We start from the raw sequence: 21,278 nt of genomic DNA, 5'->3' as shown, positions 1-21,278 counted from the left end.
TAAGTCAGTGTGTGTTAAGCGTATAATCAATAAAAAATGGGTGAAAACGATTTTTAAGAAAGTTAATCGCTTCTACTTTCTACATACCTACTTCTGATTCTGCTTAATCTAGATAAAAACAAATGGTGACATTATTATAGTGTTTTGGTTTCTGATGAAAACGTCATAATAAACGAGTGCAGGGGTAAAAAATATCCAAAATGCCAACAAAAGCAATGCATATAAATTGATTTTAGTTTACAAAAAAATATATATATATATATAAAAATTGATTTTTAATATAAGATTTGATTACTTATGTGTAGTTGACGAAACACTCACACACTTCACTGTTTTTGGAAACTTTGTTCGTGATACTCAGGGTTTAGTTTGATTGATCCAAATAAAGTATAAGATACATTACTACATGAAATGAATGAATGAATGTAAATTGCGATTTTACCAAGGGCTAATAGGAGGTATATAATTGGCCTATTATTCAAAATGTTAAAATACCCATCATCCATGCAATTTGCCACTTGGATGCTGCATGTTGAATTTGATCTCAGAATGCAATTTTTCTTAGAGCTCTTATGATTGGTTGCTCGCATAGCTAGGTTTCTTCTATTAACTCCCCATCAGCATCCATAGGCTTTGTGATTTGATAGATTCTTTTCATATTTCTGTACCTATTTCCCTACCTATCCATCTAATACAATAATTTTATCACCAAATAATGCAACCGGATATATATACATACATGGTTTTATTTTAAAATTTGTCTATACCTACTACTGTCTAATATGCAGCTTACGTGCTGAACTTATTTAGTATCCGTGTCAGCCAGTAGCTATTTACCTAATGACATCTCCAACCCAACTGCAAAACATTATTTTAGTATCTTTAACTCAACTGCAAAATAATATTTTAGTGTTAATTTTACACCAAAACATTCTTCAATCCAACAATAAAAATCACATCATTTTAGTGTAACACTATAAGTTCACATCAAATTTGTTGTGACACTGTTCACCATATTAAAACATTATTTACTTATTTTATTAATAAATTATATTATTGAAAACGAAAATTAAAAAATTAAATAAATATAATATTATAAAATAGTTTTTAGTGTGAAGTTTTAGTGTTGTGGTCGGAGATGAATTCGTTTTTAGTGTTAAAACTACACTAGAATTGTATGGTTTTGACACTAAAATAGTGTTATGGGTTGGAGATGCTCTACATATTTTTTTTTTTGGTGCAACAGCAAAACAGATCAAGTATATATTTTCTATCATTTGTAGAACAGCTTAGAGCATTGTTAAAGGTAGAGTTGTTAAATTGGGTATCTAAATAATAATATATCAATATTTACTGAAAAATCTTATAGATAATTAAATGTTATTTTTTTCTTAAAAAAGTGTTAATCAGAAAATGACACTTGGTTTTGTAGTTTCTAAAGTTTTGGATGATAGTATACTAAACCATTATCTGCAGGAAACTATTGTGGTGTTTTAAAATTTTCTCTCCTACTTTAATTTTTTTTTTGGTCAAACTTTTTTGCACTAACTTAAAAAAAAATTTAATTATACTTTTTAGTTGAAACTCTTTATAAGAATTTGCTGTTAAAGGTGTTCTTAGACAAAATATTAGTATATAGCTTCTCAAAAATATTAGTATGATTTATCATCAAAAATACTAGTACGTTGGTTGGCATAATTTGCTATTAATATTTATTAACGATATATACTTATTGATTTAACCGGTTTGTGCTTTTCAGAGTTGTAGATAATTAGTTACTACATGGATGGTAGGGGAGATATAAGTACATAAAATGTAAAACAGAACAATTTTACATGGTGTGAGTTTTGCATATTACAGCTACGTTTAGTAGTAATTTTAAGTTCCGCATAGAGATGGCAATTGGGTTGTACCGACCCGCCTTGTCCCGCCCCGCCGCGGTACACGGTCAATGCGGGTCTTCGCGGTACAGGCCCGCGCGGGATGCGGTTCCTAGAAGAGCTGCCCAATCCCGACCCGCGATTTGCACAAGCCTTGGCGGTACAGGCCCGCGGGACTCCGATCCTCATCAATACATGCGCTACTGATGGCAATTGGGATGTACTGACCCGCCTTTCCCGTCCTGCCATCTCTATCCTGAGCATAGCACCTGCAAGAAAAAGAGACCAATAGAGATGAGAACACAACATGTCCTATGAATCAGTTGAACACAATGATGCTCAGCCAAAGGATTGAGAATCATATCGAAAGCGCACATAGAAACTCAATGTAACATAGAAACATAGAAAGAAAGAAACTGGTGAACTCGAGGGAAGGTCCTCCAGTGTTCGAGCAGCCTTAGATGACTCTTGAGAAGCTTATGGAGTATGGTAACATGCTTGTGATGGAGCAAGAGAACGTCAAGAGAGTCCAGCTTGCTGACCAATACCTTAACGAGGCTGCGTTGGGAGAGAACGTCAAGAGAGTCCAGCTTCACTGTGTAACTTGCGTTGCAGGTAAAAGTGCACAGTAAGTGAATTTGCCGGTTCCTTAAGGATGTTACTGATCCTGCGGCCAAAAACTTTGATCCAATGGCTTGAAGTGACTGATGGAACTTGTGTCTTCAACTTTTGAGCTTTCCCTACTTAAATAAATCTTCTGTTTTTTTCTACTTCTGCTTTTGTGTAATTGTGAATTGGTGATTATGTGCAAACTTCCATATATTACAGTTGCCCTTTTATCATAAACCATTTCTCAACTTTTCTTTTGCTACCTCATGTTTCTTATTCTTCCAGTGCATTAGTGCATTATACATAAAACTATTTTGTCATGAACTGGCTATTTTAGTTTACATATCGCTGCACTACAACTACCATTAACACTGGACAAAAACGAACAATAAGCTGCGGATACCCGCGCGTCCCGCGGGGTACACCGAACCCATCCCGCTTCTGGCCCGATCCCGCATAAGCTCATCCCGCGAAGCCCGCTAAAAATTCGGGCCTGGATCTTAGTAACCAATCCCGCCCCGCAACAGGTCCAAACGGGCTAGGCCCGCGGGCAGGTTCAAATTTTGCCATCTCTAGTTCCGCATATTTAAATAAATTTCACAAACTTTGGTTTTAAACCATGTTTTTTTTACATAAAAAAACATGTTTAATGACTTGTTAATGTTTCTAAATCTATAATTAGCGAACTAATAACATTAAACCCATATTTAATGACTTCAGTATATCTATAATTTGCATAAATAATGTAACCGTCAACACAAAATTAAATAGTAGGATTTTAAAATCATATTTGTTTTTTTTTTGTTTTTTGAAACACAAAAATCATATTTGACTACAGATTACAATTTATGGTGTGTGCTTATTTATTTTTTCTAAAAATATAAGATGTGCTAAAGTGTCTTCTCGTTGATGGACATTTGATTGACCCATGCATTTCCGGGCCAGGTTTGTTCGAAAATTACCTGACACAAAGCTACGGTTTCGTATGAATCCATGTAAAAATCAAGCTTGCTTTGGTGCCTCCATATCACTCTTTTGGATCTCGACCGTTGATTCTCACCCAAATTTACTGATGTTTTGGGTTACTAGTTTAGCTCCATATGAATTAATTATGACCTCGATTCCTCGAACCATACATCAGATTTGAATTGATAGTTATATCTGGTCTTAATATAGCAATAATTATAGGCTTATATATAATATAGCCGAGGATACAAATGGTTAAAATCAAATAACGGGGTAATTAAGGTTATTATGTTGATATTTTAAGCTACCATTCTTAGAATTGAATATTTATAAATATTATTGCTTTTCATATATCTTAGGCTGAATTTTAAAGTTATCTTAGAGCAAAGAATAGCATATTGCTAATTGCATATATATAGATTTATATGTGAATGCTCCATGCATAATTTAAAATCTCTGGATATCTTCATATGGAATATGATGCAGAACAAATAATTGATATGATTCGAGTTAAATGATTGATATGATTCGATCAATGGGGGAAGTGTGTATGCCCATTCCTAGCTAATAGGAATCATTTGTAGTCGCAGTGTATAAACATTTGGAATCAGTGTTAATAGGATCGATGTTAAAGTAAATAATTCTCTTTAAGTAAATAATTTTTTTATTATATAAAGAGATTTGCGAGTGTATTTTAAAGAATTTCGTACTACCACTTGATCATGATTGAGCGTAACAGATTATTGGTCTCATTTATGTAACAAAAAAATAAAAGAAAGTATACAACAAAGTTGTTTCTCAGAAAGAAAAAAGTATTCAACAAAGTTAGATATGAACATACGTGCTAGGAAGTAAGAAATAGGAAGTAAGAAATACTAGTTTCGGACAAATCAAGTCCAAATCGAAAAATTCATTAATCGTTCAGAGTAAATCAATTATAGAACACCTAATATTTCGGTCTTTGACGTTGCAAATCTAGACTTTTTTTATGCACAATCACATCTTGATGGACGTAAACCAGATTTTGTTTTATATTTAATTCATTTTCAACCAATTTTTTTTTGGCTCAACCTTTCAACCAAATATAAAACATCAACTTAAGCCAATCCAAACTACGCGGACAGAGTCTGATAAACAATCTGTATACATTTTTCACTGTTATTTTATTAGCTGGAAAATATAAACAGTCTCTTTATAATACTACACGGGAGAATAAAAATATAACAAAATGCAGCTTACTATATTAGCACGAACTGACGATAAAAAAAACAATAGTACGAACCATATTGTTATGTGCTTACTGAATTAGCAACTATTGGTTGTTGTACCTCTTACTATATTATCTTCTGAGGTCAAAATTTCCATTTATTCATTCTACTCTATCTAGTAAGCGTAGTTTATTTCTTTATCTATAAGCGTAGTTTATTTCTTTTTTGTATATACCGTAACACACACACACACGCAAGATCTGCAACTACCATCTAAGATGCAAAAGATCAATACATATCTAGTTTCGATTATGAAGTTATCAAAGCTAATGTCAAGGTATACAAAGTTACTAACTAATATTATTCGATATTAATTATGGTTTAAATAGTATCTACGAAATTTCATCAGAAAAATAATAAGTAGTAAATTGTTTTAGTTAGAGTTAGATTGATCAACCACTTGTAAGAGTCTAAAGATAACACTCTTTCAAGATATCAAGTTTTGTGAAATGTGTGGTAGAGATCCGGTCTAAATCTAGATCATATATAAACAAATGAGGACACAAAAGGAAATCTTCTTTTTAAAATAATGTAACAAACACCCAAAGGTGCCTTTCATTATATAATAATCCATCGGCAGCACTATTATGTCCACTCCGGTCGGAGAATATATGCGTCCCATATTTGCAGTCAGTATTGGCTTAATTTCACTTACTTCCATAATCACTGCTCATACTTTAATAACCAAGTTTTCTTATGTTGTATATCACTAACAAAAAAAAAACTATTCTATTAGGTTTCATTTTGTTACAGACGAAACTGGCACGTGCGTGTTTATGTGTTAAAGTATAAACCCAAAATCTGGTGATGTTGTGGGGATGCATTTGATACAGAAAGAAGAGAAACATCATCGTCACCATATCATATGATGTAGCAAAGTGTTAATTGGTTGTTGAGTTATTCTCTTTTGTTGGAAGTGGTCCTTAGTTTTGTGTCTGTGGTCCAACAAACGTTCACAAACTTTGTCTTTAATTCTGTTTCCTAATCTTAAAATGTCACTAAAGTTAACTTATTAAGGTTTTGATCCACCAGAAACCGGAAAAGTTGTCTCTGAATCATTCTCTCACGTTACTTATTTCATTGTGGTCCTTCGATTCATGTTTTGTTTCCTCTGTATACTTGCTCTTACCATAAAGTAAACAACAAAGATAAAAGAAACAAGAGAAGGAAACCATATTTCATGTGGGCCTGAGCCGGTTCAGAGCTTCAACTCGATGATTCCATAATTGAATATATCCTGTAATATTAATATGAAATTGACATATAATAATAAAATACAAAGAACAAAGGAAAACTATGTACCGGTTATGATTCCAATAGAAGATTAATTATATTAGTTTGGATAACGATTGCGATACAAAATAAACTAAAACTATAGCTAGCTTTTTTGTTTCTACACAAAATTATTTGTTATATATACTCAAACTAATTAAGTTTCTATGGTTTATATAAAGCCATGATCATGTTTTTAGTTAACGCGTAGTTTTCTTCATGGAAAAAATCTTTATTCGGAACTATGCTAGGCGATGATAGTTCCAGATCTAACGAATTACCAAAAATTACAGATTAAGTGAAGTATACGTGGAAACTAGTTTAATTATTATTTTATTTTATTATAATATTTATATTAAATATAAAATATAAATATTTTAGAATTTAATTGTTTTATGTATATTATTATTGAAATTTAGTATTGATTTTTTTTTAAAAGTTAATTGTTAGCAGTACAATTAAAAGACAAATTAATTTAGACTTTTTTTTGAATTATATATATATATGTGTGTGTGTATATATTATCATATGCATAATTGAACAAAGAATTCATTGTTTCCTAATGGCCAAGGCATTTGCGCTTATTCTCAATAACATGGATTTGATGCCTCCTATCTACATATTAACTATTTCGTATTGAACAAAAGTTCCATATCGCTTACATACGAAAAGAAATGCCAAATCTCACTCTATATATAGAGTATAAATGTGCAGGAAATGGTAATGTAATTGAGCTTCATGATTTCTAAAAACCTAATAAATACTTTCATAATTTAAAATTTAGGCCTATGTAATTTTAATTGGACCGATCAGCTGGTTAAATAGACCGATTAGTTGGTCAGATAGGGCGACTAATTGGTTAAATGGGCCAAGTAATTGATTCTCGATTTTGTTGGCCGATTATGCTAAAATCACTGCGGCTAATGTCCAGATTGCGATTAAGCGACTGCGTTTTCGAACAGAGAGAAAATGTAAAATATTTTATTTCTAGCATTTTTTCTACTTTATATTCTATTTTAAGTTCTTTTAGATATGATCTATTGGCTTATTAAAGTCAGTCCAGTCCAGGTAATAACACATTTAATGCTACAGAATAAATAGTATTTGTTAAATAAAGAATTTGTATAAGTTTTCACAAAAAAAAATTATTTGGTTTATGTTTTTTTTTTGAACAATTTGATTTATGTTTTACTTAGACTTTTGTGTGTTGTCTACATCTCCTTTTAAACGCGCCTAACTGTTATCGTGCTTTATGAGCTTCCCGCCCCCGGTAGGCCGGTACCCAAAGTCAAATATTATTTTATATTTTTGGAATAAAAGTTACGTTTTTCTCATAGTTCATCATTTGTGTAACAAAAAGGTCGCGTAGATGTATAGTTTACATACAAATAAACACAGTAAATAAGTCAAACTCGAAACTAAATCAGTTCTTGCCACGGTAGTTGATTTGTAGTTTATTTTATGTAGACTAGATCGTTTTTCCGCGCTACGCGCGGATTAGGCATGGACATTTTATCTAATATCTGAATTCATACCTGAATCTGATTCGAAAAATTCAAACCGAAAATCCGACTGAAGTGGCAAAATACCCAAATGGATATTAAGTTAGGAGAGACTGGATATCCGTATCTGAATAGATAATATTCAAACCCGAATAGATATTCGAAGATTATGTATACTTAACCCTTCTAATTTAGTTCTCTTATATTATTCAAAATATTTATATTTATGTTGTATATGGTTCAGAAATTAGATAATATGAATATTGTTGACAAAAAAAAAGTTGACAAAAAAAAGATAATATGAATATAATTACGGACAAAATGATTTACTTCTCACTTGAAATGCATGTCAAGCATTTTTCAATTTTAAAATTTTATCTCCAAATCTGTTAATTGTCCAACCAATAAAAAACAGCAAATCAGTTAAGTTAATGGTAAAAATTTTAGTACAAAAATTTGAGGAATGAAGAATTTAATTTTTTTTGTCTAATTCTAAATATCTGAACCCATTCCAAAATAACAAAACTAAAATAAAAAATACCATAATTTGACCCGATATGTAAAAATATTCGAACGGGTTCTTAGAGCACGGTTTCTGAGGACAAAAAGGAAGTGAGATAGATTTATATGAACATATAAATCTTAAGAATATTAGATATCTTAAATCATCTTGCACCGAGTAACACTTTAGAACCATCGATGACTAAATCACGTCTTCATCTTAGGTTTTTGGGAATGATTCTTTTGTGGTATGTAGTTGGGATTGAGAAATATCCTAAACGGTAGCAACAAATATCCACTTGTTTTACCATTAACTTAACTGATTTTCTGTTTTTTATTGGTTGGACAATTAACACCTTTTGGCTGGTGTTTTTTTTGTTCTTGAAGCCATTTTCATGTCGTTGGTTCAGACAAAAGAAGTATCACAGTGACACAAACAAAATCTTGTATCGTTAATAATTTACTATTTATCAGATTCCTACAAAATTTGAAAATGTGGCCATTACTTCTGTATGTTGAAACTCTATTAGCATGTGATATTAATGAAAAAATAAAACATACAGCAAAAAGGTAATAAAACTAAAACATTTTTACTAAAACAGAAGAAAGAAAGATCAGATACTTAGTAATTCGGCCACCTCAAAAGACTTAGCAATCACCTGAGGATTATCAAGCAAGATCCAAATTATACTAAGGTCCATAAAACATAAAAAGCATCCTACAAATCTATGAGAAGTCTGTGAACCTCATAGAATACATAAAGAAAATAATCTTTCAATTGCACGTTTGGTTACCATGTGCATATGAAAACAGATAAACAAAATAAAATTATTCACCCACATATGTCCGTAGTTCCAAATACACAAAATTCCAGAAGAAACTTGCTAGTTAGAAACCTGCAAAATAATGTGATAGCAGTTTCCATCCTGAGTAGCAGAAACTAAAGGTAAAGTTATAAAACAATGAAAGTGGTGCTACTCCACAAAATTAAGGATACCAAATGGTCATATTTTTTTCTTTCAGTCACTACAACTAAGCTGCATGAGAGAAAAGTGAAATGCTTAAATTACCATGGTTCTGTATGATGTAGATCCAGAGACCTTACTCTCTCAAACCTTTGAGCAAATTCTTTCTGATCCAAAAAAATAACATGTAAACACAGTTTAAAACCATAGTGAATGATCTAAAGGAAATCTCCAAAATACATACATGGATATAGTAAAACAATACATTGATCTCAAGTCTGGGAAGCTGTTTTACCAAAAAGAAAGAAACCCGTAGTCTGTATCAACCATAAATAAGATCATAAACTAAAAACAAATTCATGAATTAAAAATACAAACTTTGCCAAAAGCTCTCCATCAAAATAAACAATGGAACCTCAACCAAACACATATATACAAAACTAATCGCTTGTAACCAACCAACCAGGTTCGAAATTAATAAGAAACAATTGTATTATCAAACAAACTTATATCTTACTAATGAAAAGAAACAAAACGTTGTATGATTCTTTACCGTATCTGGAAGTCCTTCTTTTCCAATAACATATGTTTTTTGTTGTCCATCGTTAAGAACTACTTCCAAGGTAAGTCTGGTCCATCTGAAATCAAAAGTAACATTTTTATATGAATTAACCGACAATACTTGTTCTTCACCATCAATGTTTGCATGATCCTCAACTCAGATTCAAAGGTTGTTGTGTCACCTTGTCCTGTCAGAAGCTCCCTTTTGCTGAGGTTGTCCAAGTAGTCCAATGTCTCTAATATTTTGCTGATGATATCTGAGAAAGAGAGGTAAATATGATATGAACATAAGAATCTAAAAGGGCTTTCCCTTGATGTTTCTAGCAAGAGAAATCAATGAGTCGCCATTATGGCAAATGAAACCCGAAGAGAGAACATAAACTGTAAATGGAAACATACACAAACAAAATTCAGAATCTGTAAAGAGAAAAAACATAAAAGGCATGATGTTGGTTTTACTTTTACCTGTCAGGCCAAATTCAGCTCTCTCTCTCTCTCTCTCTCTCTCCAATGCCGTTGGATAACGATGGTGACTGTAGCTTAACGGAGCTCATCTCCTCTATCCTCGACCGCATCCCAAACCTTCTCAGCTTCAAATCCAAATGGTCCTCGATCCGCGTCAAACTCGCCGATCTCAACACTCACCTCTCTGATATTCCCGCCTCTTCTTCTTCCAACCAGCTAGCTCTGGATCTCCTCCTCTCCGCTCGAGAGACGCTCCACAACGCCTCCTCCGTCGCGGCTAGGTGCGAGGGTCCGAGTTTATCTGAGAGAAATCTCAATACGCAGAGCGACGTCGACTCGGTCATGGCTCGACTCGATCGCCACGTGAAGGACGCTGATGTTCTGATCAAAAGCAGTCTTCTCAACGAAATCGAAAAAGCAGTCTTCTCAACGAAATCGTTTCGATTTCGTCAAAGAAGGAAGCTGCGGCGAGGAATCTAGTTATCCGATTACAGATCGGTGAACCGAAGTCGAAGAACTCGGCGATTGAATCTTTGCTTCGGGAAGATGATAAGAACGTGATGATATCCATAGTTCAAGGTGTTGTTCTCGTTCAGGTTCGGTTGCTCGATTCGTGTAGTTTGAGCATGAAGGAGAAGGTTGTAGCCGTGATTTCAAGAATCTCAACGGTGGAGAGCAGTAAACACGTGTTGATAGCTGAAGGGCTGAACCACCTCCTTCGTGTGTTGGAATCAGGAAGTGGTTTCTAAATCAACATCAAAGGTTTGATTAGAGAAATGTGAAGTTACTCGTTGAAACGGTTTGGAGAGAAGAGTAATAGAAGATGTGGAAGTCGAAAGGTAAAAGAAGAACGAAGTTAGAGTTACGATGTAATCAGTTGCAGTACGAAGTGGGCTATAAGATACAGAACAAACAGGCCAAAACAAACGAAGCCCAAAACAAAATAAATCGAAGATGACGGATGACATGGATGATTGTTGCAATATTATTGGCTGATTTTTTTTGGTGACGTGGACGCGCTTAGAAGTCTTGATATCTTCCTTTTAGTATTGTTAGATGCATTAATGGAAACTAATTAAATAGTCAAACATCTTTCCAAATGTAATCTATTATAGCATATGGAAGTCCTCAAGGAGCCCTTAGAAAAAAAAAATTAAATAATAAATAAACTCCATCAAAAACTAAGGATTCAATCTTTAATATCTCTAAATAAAGATTTTTTTTAGTGAATCCTTGCACTATTTGCGGGGATCTCCACGATATATGGCGATCCGCGATTGGTTGATATTTTTTTATCTGAAAAAAAATAATATTTAAAAAATCAAAATACACTTTTTCTAAGAATTTTCCTAAGGGTAACACCATTGCGAGTATTCTAACTAGCGTCTCTTTTGGTCTCACCATCCCTCAAGTCAATTCCCTAACAAACCGGCGACTGAGTGCTCTATTTTTCTTGACTTGTCAAGCAAATTTATAATTAATATATGGTAAGAACTCTATAAATTAATAGTGTTGAGATTTTAATATTTAATTAATTTATAGAGTTATTAGTTTACAAAAAGTTTTTTTAGATTTTTCTATACATAATATATTTCTTTTCTAATTTTTTTTTTATTTTAGTGTATACAGATTAATTAAATTTTTGAATCTTGACATTTATATTAGTTTTATCATATTATTTAGTATATATAAAAATATGTTTCATAGAATTAAAATGTAGTTTTAGATAAAATTTTACTAAATCTCATCAAAATATATTAAATGTTAAGAAATATAAATGGTATATACATATAAATTATTAATTTATAATTTTAATGAAACCATATATTTACATAGAATATTCTAAAAAGTTATTATCCTATTATTTTATCGATTTGTTTATATTTTGAACCAATCCAATTTGGAATCGTAGAAATCTATTAATTTATAATGTTTATTAATTTATCGAGTATTGATTTATAAAGTTTCTAAATAGCGACCAAAAAATGAATAAAATAACCAATTCCTTTTCATTTTCTAAAATTATATTATTTATATTTATAAAAAATAACACATAATTCCTATTCATTCATGTATTTTAAAAGAATTATAAAACAAATATATTCTTAATCAAATTAGAAAAAGTAACATAGATTTCTCTTCATTTTTATCCTCTTGTTCTTTCTCTTTTCTTTTTTTTCCTTTTTATTCTTATTTTTCAATCGTCACCTCACCACCCGTTGGAGCCAGTATATATATAATCATTTGATTGGATACCTTGTGTAAGGTTGAAAAAAAAGGATACCTTGTGTAAATAATTTTTTTCAGATTCTTTTTGGTGTTTAAGAATGCCAAAGATGGATGGGCTGGAAAGGGTCCATATAATTACAATACTTAGTTGTTTTTAATCATTTCTTAATCAACCAACTTTGTTACCATGTCAAAAGCGATGGCTTAAAAGCAGAAAATATTCCATTTTCCATTTTCGACAAAAATATCATTCTTTTTCTTATCTGAAGGAAAATGCGTTTTATTTGAAGACTAAAATTCAAGAAAAAGTGTAGTTTCAAAACATTCCAGTGAACATGATTACATGACCCTTTTTTCTAGAAACAAGAATCAGTTCATTAACTTTAGAGGAACCGAGGAGGACTATAATGATTTCGTATCTAATTTAAATTGGATTATGTGTATCTTTGGCTCACTCACTCTCCAGTCTCCAGTGTTGGATTATTGTATAAATAATCAATCTAGTAACCAGATACACATGTACGCATCTTAGTTCATTCATTATTTTGCGAAGAATACAATTCTACTTTTGATACTTCCGCATTTCCACGGGTTGGTCTTTTATAAGTTTTATTATAAAAATGTGAAAATAATATTTCAGTTGTTCAACGACATCGTTTATTAGTTGTTACGGGCCTATAATTTAATATGGGCCTAAAGGCCATTAGTCTAAGAAAAGTGTAAATCCTTGAGATCGTAAGTTCGTAACCACTCTTCTCTTGGCATCAAAGCTATTGCTTAACTCTTCTCCGTCGTTCTCCGAGCAAAAAAGAGAAGAACATGCAGATCTTTGTGAAAACCCTAACGGGGAAGATGATAATCCTGGAGGTTGAATCATCCAACAATAAGCGTTATAAGATCAAGCACAGGCACAAGAAGGTGAAGCTCGCGGTTTTGCAGTTTTACAAGGTCGATGGAACAGGGAAGGTTCAGAGGCTGAGGAAAGAGTGTCCTTCGGTTAGTTGTGGTCCTGGAACTTTCATGGCTAGTCATTTCGATAGGCATTACTGTGGGAAGTGTGGAACCACTTATGTCTTCAAGTAAGAGTGATGCTTATCGTTAGTATGTGTACTATCATTCGCTGTGGGAAGTGTGGAACGTCAATGGAACTGTTGTTTGGGTGAGAGAGAGAGAGACTCTTACTAGTTGTGTGCGACTATGTGTACTATCATTCGCTGAGGTTCGCGGAGCAAAAAGGACACAAGTCTCTGTTCGTTCACGTTCCTTTGTTTTCCAAAATCAGTGAAGACACTCAGATGCAGTTCGTGGTCTCTCTCTTGGAGGCAAATTGAAACTACTTGCTAAGTGTTCTTTTGTTGGGAAGGGGTTGTAGCTTGTGATATAAAGACGATTGTTTTTGGCTCTGAAGCTTTTTGGCTCATGTTGTAAAGTATGATTTGGTAAGAAAGAGCCTGCTCTGTAATCAGAACTAAAGTTATCTTATTCAAAATGTCAAACGTTGGATTTGTATGTTTCATGGAACCCTAATATGCATAAAAGAAAATAAGTGAAAAACGGTTTCTTTGTGAAGACATTGATTGATTGATACTTGTTGAGCAAGGAACAAAATCTGGATGGATTCTAATACTTTGAAGCCATCACACATGATTGACACTCTACAAGGACAACACAAGAGGATAAGATTCTTTTATTTGCCAGGTTGGTGCAACAAACTCATTAAATTTTCTGTCATAAAATATACTAAAGAAAGTCTGTTTTTCATTCTCCGGAACCATGCTACGTCTCAAGATCTTAAAATAGCATCTTGAGGTAACAAAGAGTTGATAGATTCTCAGGGCCTTCTTTCTCGTTTTGTTTTTTTTTTCTTATCTCAGATCTCATGGGACCATCATTCCTCAAGAACAAGTTGACCACTAACGTTTTTGTGCTGTAGAGGTTTTGGAGTAAAGCAAAGAAGTGAAAAAAGCACATGACTTGTGCTTTAAGCATAGATATTGTAGACAAACAAGTCCTCTTCTTCATGTACTTTTAAGCCAAGCCAATAAACCCCCATTAATTAGTATTCATATAAATTCAACCTCAAACCATTAATCTCTGCAAAGAACTCTCAGAATATAATTAAAACCAGAATCTTCTCTTGGTGTTTTGATAGAGGCATATGATGGACAAGCTCTTCATTCTTTCCCTTATTGGTATACTAATGGTAACTGCTTATGGAGCTGCAGCAAAAATGGTGTACACCGATCTCGACATCCTTGAGAAGCTTGAGAACTTTGACATACCTGAAGATGATGCTGATGATTATGATACAAAGCTCTTTGATTGGCCGTCTTTCACAAGCCGAAGTTCTGGTAAGAATCTAGTGAATGTGGATACATTTGGTGCTGCTGGAGATGGTGTTTCTGATGATACCCAGGTGCGTTTTAAATCATTTTGCTTACTCCATGAAAAAACATGAACCGTAACTAATCTGTTGTTGTGCAATGATTTTTTTTTTTCTCAAATCAGGCATTTGTGAGTGCATGGAACAAGGCCTGTGGTATGCCGAAATCAGTGTTGCTAGTACCACAAGGACGGACTTATTTAGTAAATGCAACAAAGTTTAATGGTCCATGTGAAACTAAGTTGGTCATTCAGGTCAGTTTAACGTATAACATTTTCTTATATTCAACAAGACAAAGATCATATACTAATTCAGAAACCTTTTTTTTTACAGATTGATGGAAAAATAGTGGCACCAGATGAGCCTAGCAACTGGGACCCAAAGTTCCAAAGAATATGGCTAGAGTTTTCGAAGCTCAAAGGGGTGGTGTTCCAAGGGAATGGAGTTATAGATGGTTCTGGCAGCAAATGGTGGGCTGCTTCTTGCAAGAAAAACAAGTCTAATGTAAAAATATCTTCTATACCTTTCTTTAACTCAAAAATGTAAACGTAGTTTGTTCTATCAGAATCTTACATCTTTCTTTCTCTCTTGCAGCCTTGCAAAAGTGCACCAACGGTAAGAAACAATGGCCTTGACCAGTTTTTATTTTATTTTTACTAATGGCTTATTGTTTAGTTTGTTTCAACTAGCTTCTTTGTTTTTACCATGCAGGCACTAACTATAGAATCTAGTTCAGGTGTGAAAGTAACTGGCTTGACGATCCAGAACAGCCAACAGATGAATTTCATCATTGCAAGGTCAAACTCAGTTCGAGTCTCCAAAGTTATGGTCTCTTCTCCAGGAGATAGTCCCAACACTGATGGTATCCATATCACTGGTTCTACCAATGTTGTCCTTCAAGACTGTAAAATCGGCACAGGTTTGCTTTTTTTCTTTCTTAAACTACAAATGAAAGATCTTCGAACTCCAACTACAGATGTAATAATAAGATTGAATTTAAACAGGGGATGATTGTGTCTCTATTGTGAATGCAAGCTCGAATATTAAGATGAAGAAGATCTATTGTGGACCTGGACATGGTATCAGGTACATCATCAAATCACTAGGTAACATCTTTCCCACATCAAAATCATAATTCTTTTTTTTTTCTTTTTGTGCAGCATTGGAAGTCTTGGGAATAATAACTCAACAGGCATTGTAACAAACGTTGTGTTGGACACTGCCTTCTTGAAAGAGACAACTAATGGACTCAGAATCAAAACATATCAGGTAACAAAATAACTCCTATAAACTTAAAGTTCTAACCACATTAATTTTTATTCACTGTGTACTTGGAACAGGGAGGTTCTGGTTATGTTCAAGATGTTAGATTCACTAACGTTCAGATGCAAGATGTCTCTAACCCTATACTAATTGATCAGTTCTACTGTGATAATCCAACTTCATGTCAAAACCAGGTAAGCTTTACAATCACAATACAAACTCAAAGATGAAAGTAACTCAGATATGTTTACTTTTTCTCTATAATGTAGACCTCGGCGGTTAAAATCAGCCAGATAATGTACCGTAACATAACCGGGACAACCAAAAGCGAAAAAGCCATCAAGTTTGCATGCAGCGACACTGTCCCTTGCAGCCACATTGTCCTCAACAATGTGAATCTTGAAGGCAGAGACGGTCAAGTCGAAGCTTACTGTAACTCAGCTGAAGGTTTTGGGTATGGAGTGATTCATCCATCTGCTGATTGTCTGTACTCGCACGACAACAAGGGCTTGGACCAGAGTCACAAGTCAGAACCTGTATTGGTAACCGAGGAAGCTGAGACTGGCCACGACGAGCTTTGATTATGGTGGTGATGTTTCTAAGTGTTGTAGTGAGGGATGATTGTATGTGTAATATAGTTTTATGAAGCATATGATACAGTAACAAAAAGATTTATATTTATATTTTTTCATAGTCAACCATAAGATTGTTCTTCATAGCATTTCTCCACCTTTTGTATTATACAACTACAAGTCATGTACACGTTTTTTCAACATTTAAAGTATCAAGGATGAAATTTAAATACGTTAACAGTGAAGTATCCCAGGTATAATCTTCAGAAGTAAAAACCAAACCAAAATCAGGAGAAACATATACTGTTCAAAGAAAAGTCAACATCAAATGGAAACATTCGTAATGACGTGTCGAGTTATGAATGGTCAGATGCGATCGAACGGCCAATCACCCACCCATCATCGCATGTAAACCGCGTAAGCTCAGGCAAACCACCTCCACGAAAAAACATTCTGCAAAATGGGTCTTCCAAGGGTATTTCGGGTAATTTAACGACTTAATAACTTGAATTGACGTTTTAGTCCTTCGCCTCTATATAGATCTTCTCCGTTCAACATAACGGAGGCGTCGCGGATCTCTCTATCTCTCTCTCTCGATTCCGAAAAACTATTCCGCAGAGGTAAGCTTGATCTGGATCTGTGATGCTTATATGCATTCTCTATTTGCAAATTCTTCATTGTGCTCTTAGGAATTGGATCTATTGCTTTGATCTAGGTCTTGTGTTGCTCGATTCTCTGAGATTTCGATGTTTTGGTTCGAAATTGAATCGTTTCGATCCGCCAATGCATCGTCTAATCTGGATCTATGAAAATCATTTTCGAATTTTCACCTTAGATTCTGAAATTGGCGACGATCTATAAGATGTGATGAGCATTAGGTTTTGGGAATTGGATCTGATTGTGTTTATATATGTTTAGAGCGATAAACAAGAGCTTTCGTGATTGCTTTGTGAAACGCTGCTCTGATTCTGTGTGTGGCTTTGTGGTATGATACAGTGAAGAAGGATGGGGTTGTCATTCGGGAAGCTTTTCAGCAGGCTATTTGCCAAGAAGGAGATGAGGATTCTGATGGTTGGTCTTGATGCTGCTGGTAAGACCACCATCTTGTACAAGCTCAAGCTCGGAGAGATTGTCACCACCATTCCCACTATTGGTATGTTGATATGGACTATCTTGGCCATAGGTGTTGTGTATTTTCAGTGAGACATGTTCATGAAAAATGGTTTTGCTTTCAGGGTTCAATGTTGAAACTGTTGAGTACAAGAACATCAGCTTCACAGTCTGGGATGTCGGGGGTCAAGACAAGGTATTGTGATTGTGATTGACAAGTTTTGGTTTTGCCTCGCAACCTGTGGATCTTTTTCATCCTGTGTATAATGTAACTGTGCACCATATTAACTGACGTGGTGTAATATAATCTGCTGTACTTCTTATCAGATTCGTCCCTTGTGGAGGCACTACTTCCAGAACACTCAAGGTCTCATCTTTGTGGTGGACAGCAATGACAGAGACCGTGTTGTTGAGGCTAGAGATGAATTGCACAGGATGCTCAATGAGGTATGGTTCCACTGTTATTTTTTTTTTCTTGATTTCATCATCCATGCAATGCAAGTTAACATACTGAAACACTTGATGGGGTTATACAGGATGAGCTGCGTGATGCTGTTCTGCTCGTGTTTGCTAACAAACAGGATCTTCCAAATGCCATGAACGCAGCTGAGATCACCGATAAGCTTGGTCTCCACTCTCTCCGTCAGCGTCACTGGTATAGATGAAACATCTCAATCTTCATGTTGATTTGTTCTTTTGCTTATAACGTTTCTCTGATCAATTTATCTCTCTGTTCAGGTACATCCAGAGCACATGTGCCACTTCAGGCGAGGGGCTTTACGAAGGTCTTGACTGGTTGTCCAACAACATCGCCGGCAAGGTAGAATAGTTCCAAACCGCAATTTGTTTTATTTATTTTTTTCTTATATATGTGCAAGTTGTAATACTTTCTTCTGTGTTCTTGTTGCTTGATTGTTGCAGGCGTAGAGGGAAAGCTTGTGGTTGAGCTGATTTTGCTGGGCAAATCTGGATGCAGGGGCAAACATTATCTGATTTTTTCTTTATTGTTCTGTTCTTTTTTTTTTCCTTTTTGGTTTCGGGTATGTGGATTTGATTTTGTGATCGTTGTTCTGATTGTGCAAGGAGGAGTCTCTTGCACGTAGAACATAGAAACTACCTTTTTATATAGTTTGTAATCGAAGATTTACTCTACTTCTTTCTGCTTCACGTTTCATTTTTGATATTCAATTTATAAGTTGGAACCGCGGCTACGTTTATAATTGAGATCATGTGGTCGTGCATATGTTGCTGAGACCCGTCTTCAATGCCACCTCATGTCGTTTTCTCTATCTTATAATGTACCTGCCAACAATAAGCGCAATACCAAGAGTTGAACAAAAAACATTGTTTCTCCTGAGAAATAGAGAGAGACCTTTCTTACATAAATTTTTCTTGGGTCGACGGTATGTACACGTATTGGGATAGTTCTTGACCACCTATGGGGACAAATTTTTTTTTTTTTTTGCTAAAGATGTAAATATCATTAAAAACATAATGAAAGTTTGATTACAAGGATCTTGTAATCTGATCTGCTCGAAAGCATTTCCGATTCAAGGAGTCGCAAAAAAGATAAAAAAACTCATTGAATCACAAAGCTACTAAGTTTCATCTGTAAACTAACAGGCCTTAGAGCTACATTTTGACCTCTTGCAGCTGTATATGGGGACAAATTTTTGGCATGGAAGTTCCATAGGTGGTATATTTTCTTAAGCAAACACTTTGCGGCTAGAACTATTGAGTAAGGAATATCTTTTCTTCATTAACAGAAAGGAAATAAAGATGTAAGCAAAATCAAAAGGTGACCCCATTATACACAAACGCAAGTAACATTCAATTATTTAGAGACATTAATGTAGTGGGAAAAAAACAAAAGAATGGTATGAAGGAATACAAAAGCATGCTTTACGCTAATCCCTATGTTGTGTATAATAACTTTAAACCATTTTCTCTAGCAGAGCCCCACAACTTTAAACCATTTTCAACCAGTCACAATAGCTACAATGGGTCCTCAGTAATATATAATTTATGTATATTGTTAAAAAAGGATTGCCTACATATACAATACACAATTACATAATCACACATTTAGACAAAATAATGTATTAAGAAACCAAATACAGTATCACATGACAAACTAATATATGTTATATTGGTAACACCATAAATATAATTTTGATATAAAAAAATATGTTGGATTTTGGCTATCAAAATTATGTTATTGGCGTCATATGATTCACATATATATAGTTTGTGTAATTTTTAATAAATTATTTTTATCCGGATTTGTGGTCATGTAGTGGTGTATTATTCTTCTAGCTACTAATCATATTTTCTATATTATTGTATTTTCATTTTCATTTTTCATTTGTTTTTTTGTGTTTTGTTAGTTTTTTTTTATTTTATTTTAGTGAATTCTATTACACATGCTCCTATTTTAAGAAACTTGAAACTATTGTGTGTAAAGAAGTGAATTCTCACAAAATACTGATGAGTCGATAATTGGTTAAGTGGACTCCATAAATCTTTTGATTTCTTTTATTGGAAAAGATGAAATTGTACAAAATCTCACTTTATCTTCTCACAAAGAAATCAGATTTGTTCCAAAGTACATCTCTCTCCTTGCACTTACACATCACAAAGAATCTCTTTAGTAGTCTCTCTTTATGAAAAGAAAAGAAAGAAAAACAACAGAGAATGTTATCTCAATTTAAAACTTTGGTTTCAGACCCATTAGTCTTATTCCTTTTATTATCTATCACTTTTGGTATGACAAATTTATTTCAAACCGCAGTATGTTTATATTAATTCATTACCCCTTATCTCACATGGAATGAAGCATATTCACATTTCTTGTTCCACAAGTACCTTTACCATAACCTTCCTTGATCTCTACTCAAGGAACTTCAAAGTAATCCCTGACAACTTCATCATCTTCTTATACCACTTCTTGATTTATCTCTAAGAACCAAACATAACCCAAAACCTAGGAGAGAAAATGGGAGACCAAGGAGTGCAACAGATGCAGCAACCTGTTGTAGTGTATCCAACCGCATATACTAAACAGTATCCATATCAATCCTCTTCGTCTTCATCTTCCTCTGGCTCTCGCGGTTCTTTTGGTACAGTCTTCATAGTCCTAGCCGTAATCCTTGTCTTGTCAGTTCTGGCTTGTGTCTTCGGGAGGCTATGCAACCGTGAAAGCCGTGCCGCTAAGCAGGACCACAGCAAGCAACCAAAGCATGAGAAAGGGTCGTCTAAGAAGAGCCGTGAGATACGTCCTGTGGACCGTGAGCCGAGGGAGAGAGGTGATTTGGAGTTTGGGTTGGATATGAAACGGCCTGAGCATGTTGAGAAACCCTCTGGAAGAGATTACGGAGAGGATATAGAATTGGGATTTGATAACAAGAGAGAAGAAAGAGGAAGAGGAGGACCACCTCCTCCTCCGGTTATCAAACATGGAGTGAGGTTCAAGTTACCGGAAAATGGAAACCATCATGCTAAAGGCGAAGTCAGACGTGGAGGTCCTGACTTTGAGTTACGACCAAGGCACTAATGATCTTGTTTTGTCCAAAAACAAACCACTTATGCTTTTTATTTCTTACTGCTTCTCTTTTTTTCTTCTTTTGTGTTTTTTTTTTTCCTTTCTGGCTTGATCTTGTGGGTATGGAACTTAGAGCTGAAGCTATCAAACTTCTTAGTCTCAAAATAATAAATCATATATATGTATAATTT

General features: G+C 34.2%; 4 protein-coding genes across 4 annotated transcripts; all 4 read left to right on the top strand.

Annotated features, from left to right (window-relative positions):
* Positions 1–10,034: 10,034 nt before the first annotated feature.
* Positions 10,035–10,738, top strand: LOC125576964. Its single transcript, XM_048737522.1, has 2 exons — positions 10,035–10,367; positions 10,448–10,738. The coding sequence occupies exons 1-2, from the start codon at positions 10,035–10,037 to the stop codon at positions 10,736–10,738; spliced, it is 624 nt and encodes a 207-aa protein (XP_048593479.1).
* A 3,364-nt stretch (positions 10,739–14,102) lies between these two features.
* Positions 14,103–16,585, top strand: LOC111199832 (probable polygalacturonase At1g80170). Its single transcript, XM_048738023.1, has 10 exons — positions 14,103–14,240; positions 14,371–14,634; positions 14,727–14,855; positions 14,935–15,105; positions 15,196–15,216; positions 15,313–15,520; positions 15,606–15,687; positions 15,762–15,870; positions 15,942–16,058; positions 16,134–16,585. The coding sequence occupies exons 2-10, from the start codon at positions 14,377–14,379 to the stop codon at positions 16,443–16,445; spliced, it is 1,407 nt and encodes a 468-aa protein (XP_048593980.1). The 5' UTR covers positions 14,103–14,240; positions 14,371–14,376; the 3' UTR covers positions 16,446–16,585.
* Positions 16,586–16,849: 264 nt separating this feature from the next.
* LOC111198550 (ADP-ribosylation factor 2-B) lies at positions 16,850–18,750 on the top strand. Its single transcript, XM_022690280.2, has 7 exons — positions 16,850–17,056; positions 17,433–17,589; positions 17,672–17,742; positions 17,874–17,993; positions 18,083–18,201; positions 18,285–18,366; positions 18,468–18,750. The coding sequence occupies exons 2-7, from the start codon at positions 17,442–17,444 to the stop codon at positions 18,471–18,473; spliced, it is 546 nt and encodes a 181-aa protein (XP_022546001.1). The 5' UTR covers positions 16,850–17,056; positions 17,433–17,441; the 3' UTR covers positions 18,474–18,750.
* A 1,576-nt stretch (positions 18,751–20,326) lies between these two features.
* On the top strand, positions 20,327–21,268 carry LOC106415310. The gene has a single exon (XM_013855974.3). It carries the CDS (start codon positions 20,542–20,544, stop codon positions 21,097–21,099), a length of 558 nt encoding a protein of 185 aa, XP_013711428.2. The 5' UTR covers positions 20,327–20,541; the 3' UTR covers positions 21,100–21,268.
* The last annotated feature ends 10 nt before the right edge of the window (positions 21,269–21,278 follow it).

This window comes from Brassica napus, chromosome A8, assembly GCF_020379485.1.
Source record: "Brassica napus cultivar Da-Ae chromosome A8, Da-Ae, whole genome shotgun sequence".
Taxonomy (NCBI): Eukaryota; Viridiplantae; Streptophyta; class Magnoliopsida; order Brassicales; family Brassicaceae; genus Brassica; species Brassica napus.
This window is presented reverse-complemented; position numbering and strand designations above follow the sequence as displayed.

Excerpts from the sequence above, each read along its gene's own strand:
- LOC111198550 (XM_022690280.2), top strand. The coding sequence starts at position 17,442 with ATGGGGTTGTCATTCGGGAAGCTTTTCAGCAGGCTATTTGCCAAGAAG. Across the intron at positions 17,743-17,873 it reads ATGTCGGGGGTCAAGACAAG|ATTCGTCCCTTGTGGAGGCA; the intron begins GTATTGTGATTG and ends ACTTCTTATCAG. Across the intron at positions 17,994-18,082 it reads TGCACAGGATGCTCAATGAG|GATGAGCTGCGTGATGCTGT; the intron begins GTATGGTTCCAC and ends GGGGTTATACAG.
- LOC111199832 (XM_048738023.1), top strand. The coding sequence starts at position 14,377 with ATGATGGACAAGCTCTTCATTCTTTCCCTTATTGGTATACTAATGGTA. Across the intron at positions 14,635-14,726 it reads GTGTTTCTGATGATACCCAG|GCATTTGTGAGTGCATGGAA; the intron begins GTGCGTTTTAAA and ends TTCTCAAATCAG. Across the intron at positions 15,871-15,941 it reads TCAGAATCAAAACATATCAG|GGAGGTTCTGGTTATGTTCA; the intron begins GTAACAAAATAA and ends TACTTGGAACAG.
- LOC125576964 (XM_048737522.1), top strand. The coding sequence starts at position 10,035 with ATGCCGTTGGATAACGATGGTGACTGTAGCTTAACGGAGCTCATCTCC. Across the intron at positions 10,368-10,447 it reads GCCACGTGAAGGACGCTGAT|GAAGCTGCGGCGAGGAATCT; the intron begins GTTCTGATCAAA and ends TCGTCAAAGAAG.
- LOC106415310 (XM_013855974.3), top strand. The coding sequence starts at position 20,542 with ATGGGAGACCAAGGAGTGCAACAGATGCAGCAACCTGTTGTAGTGTAT.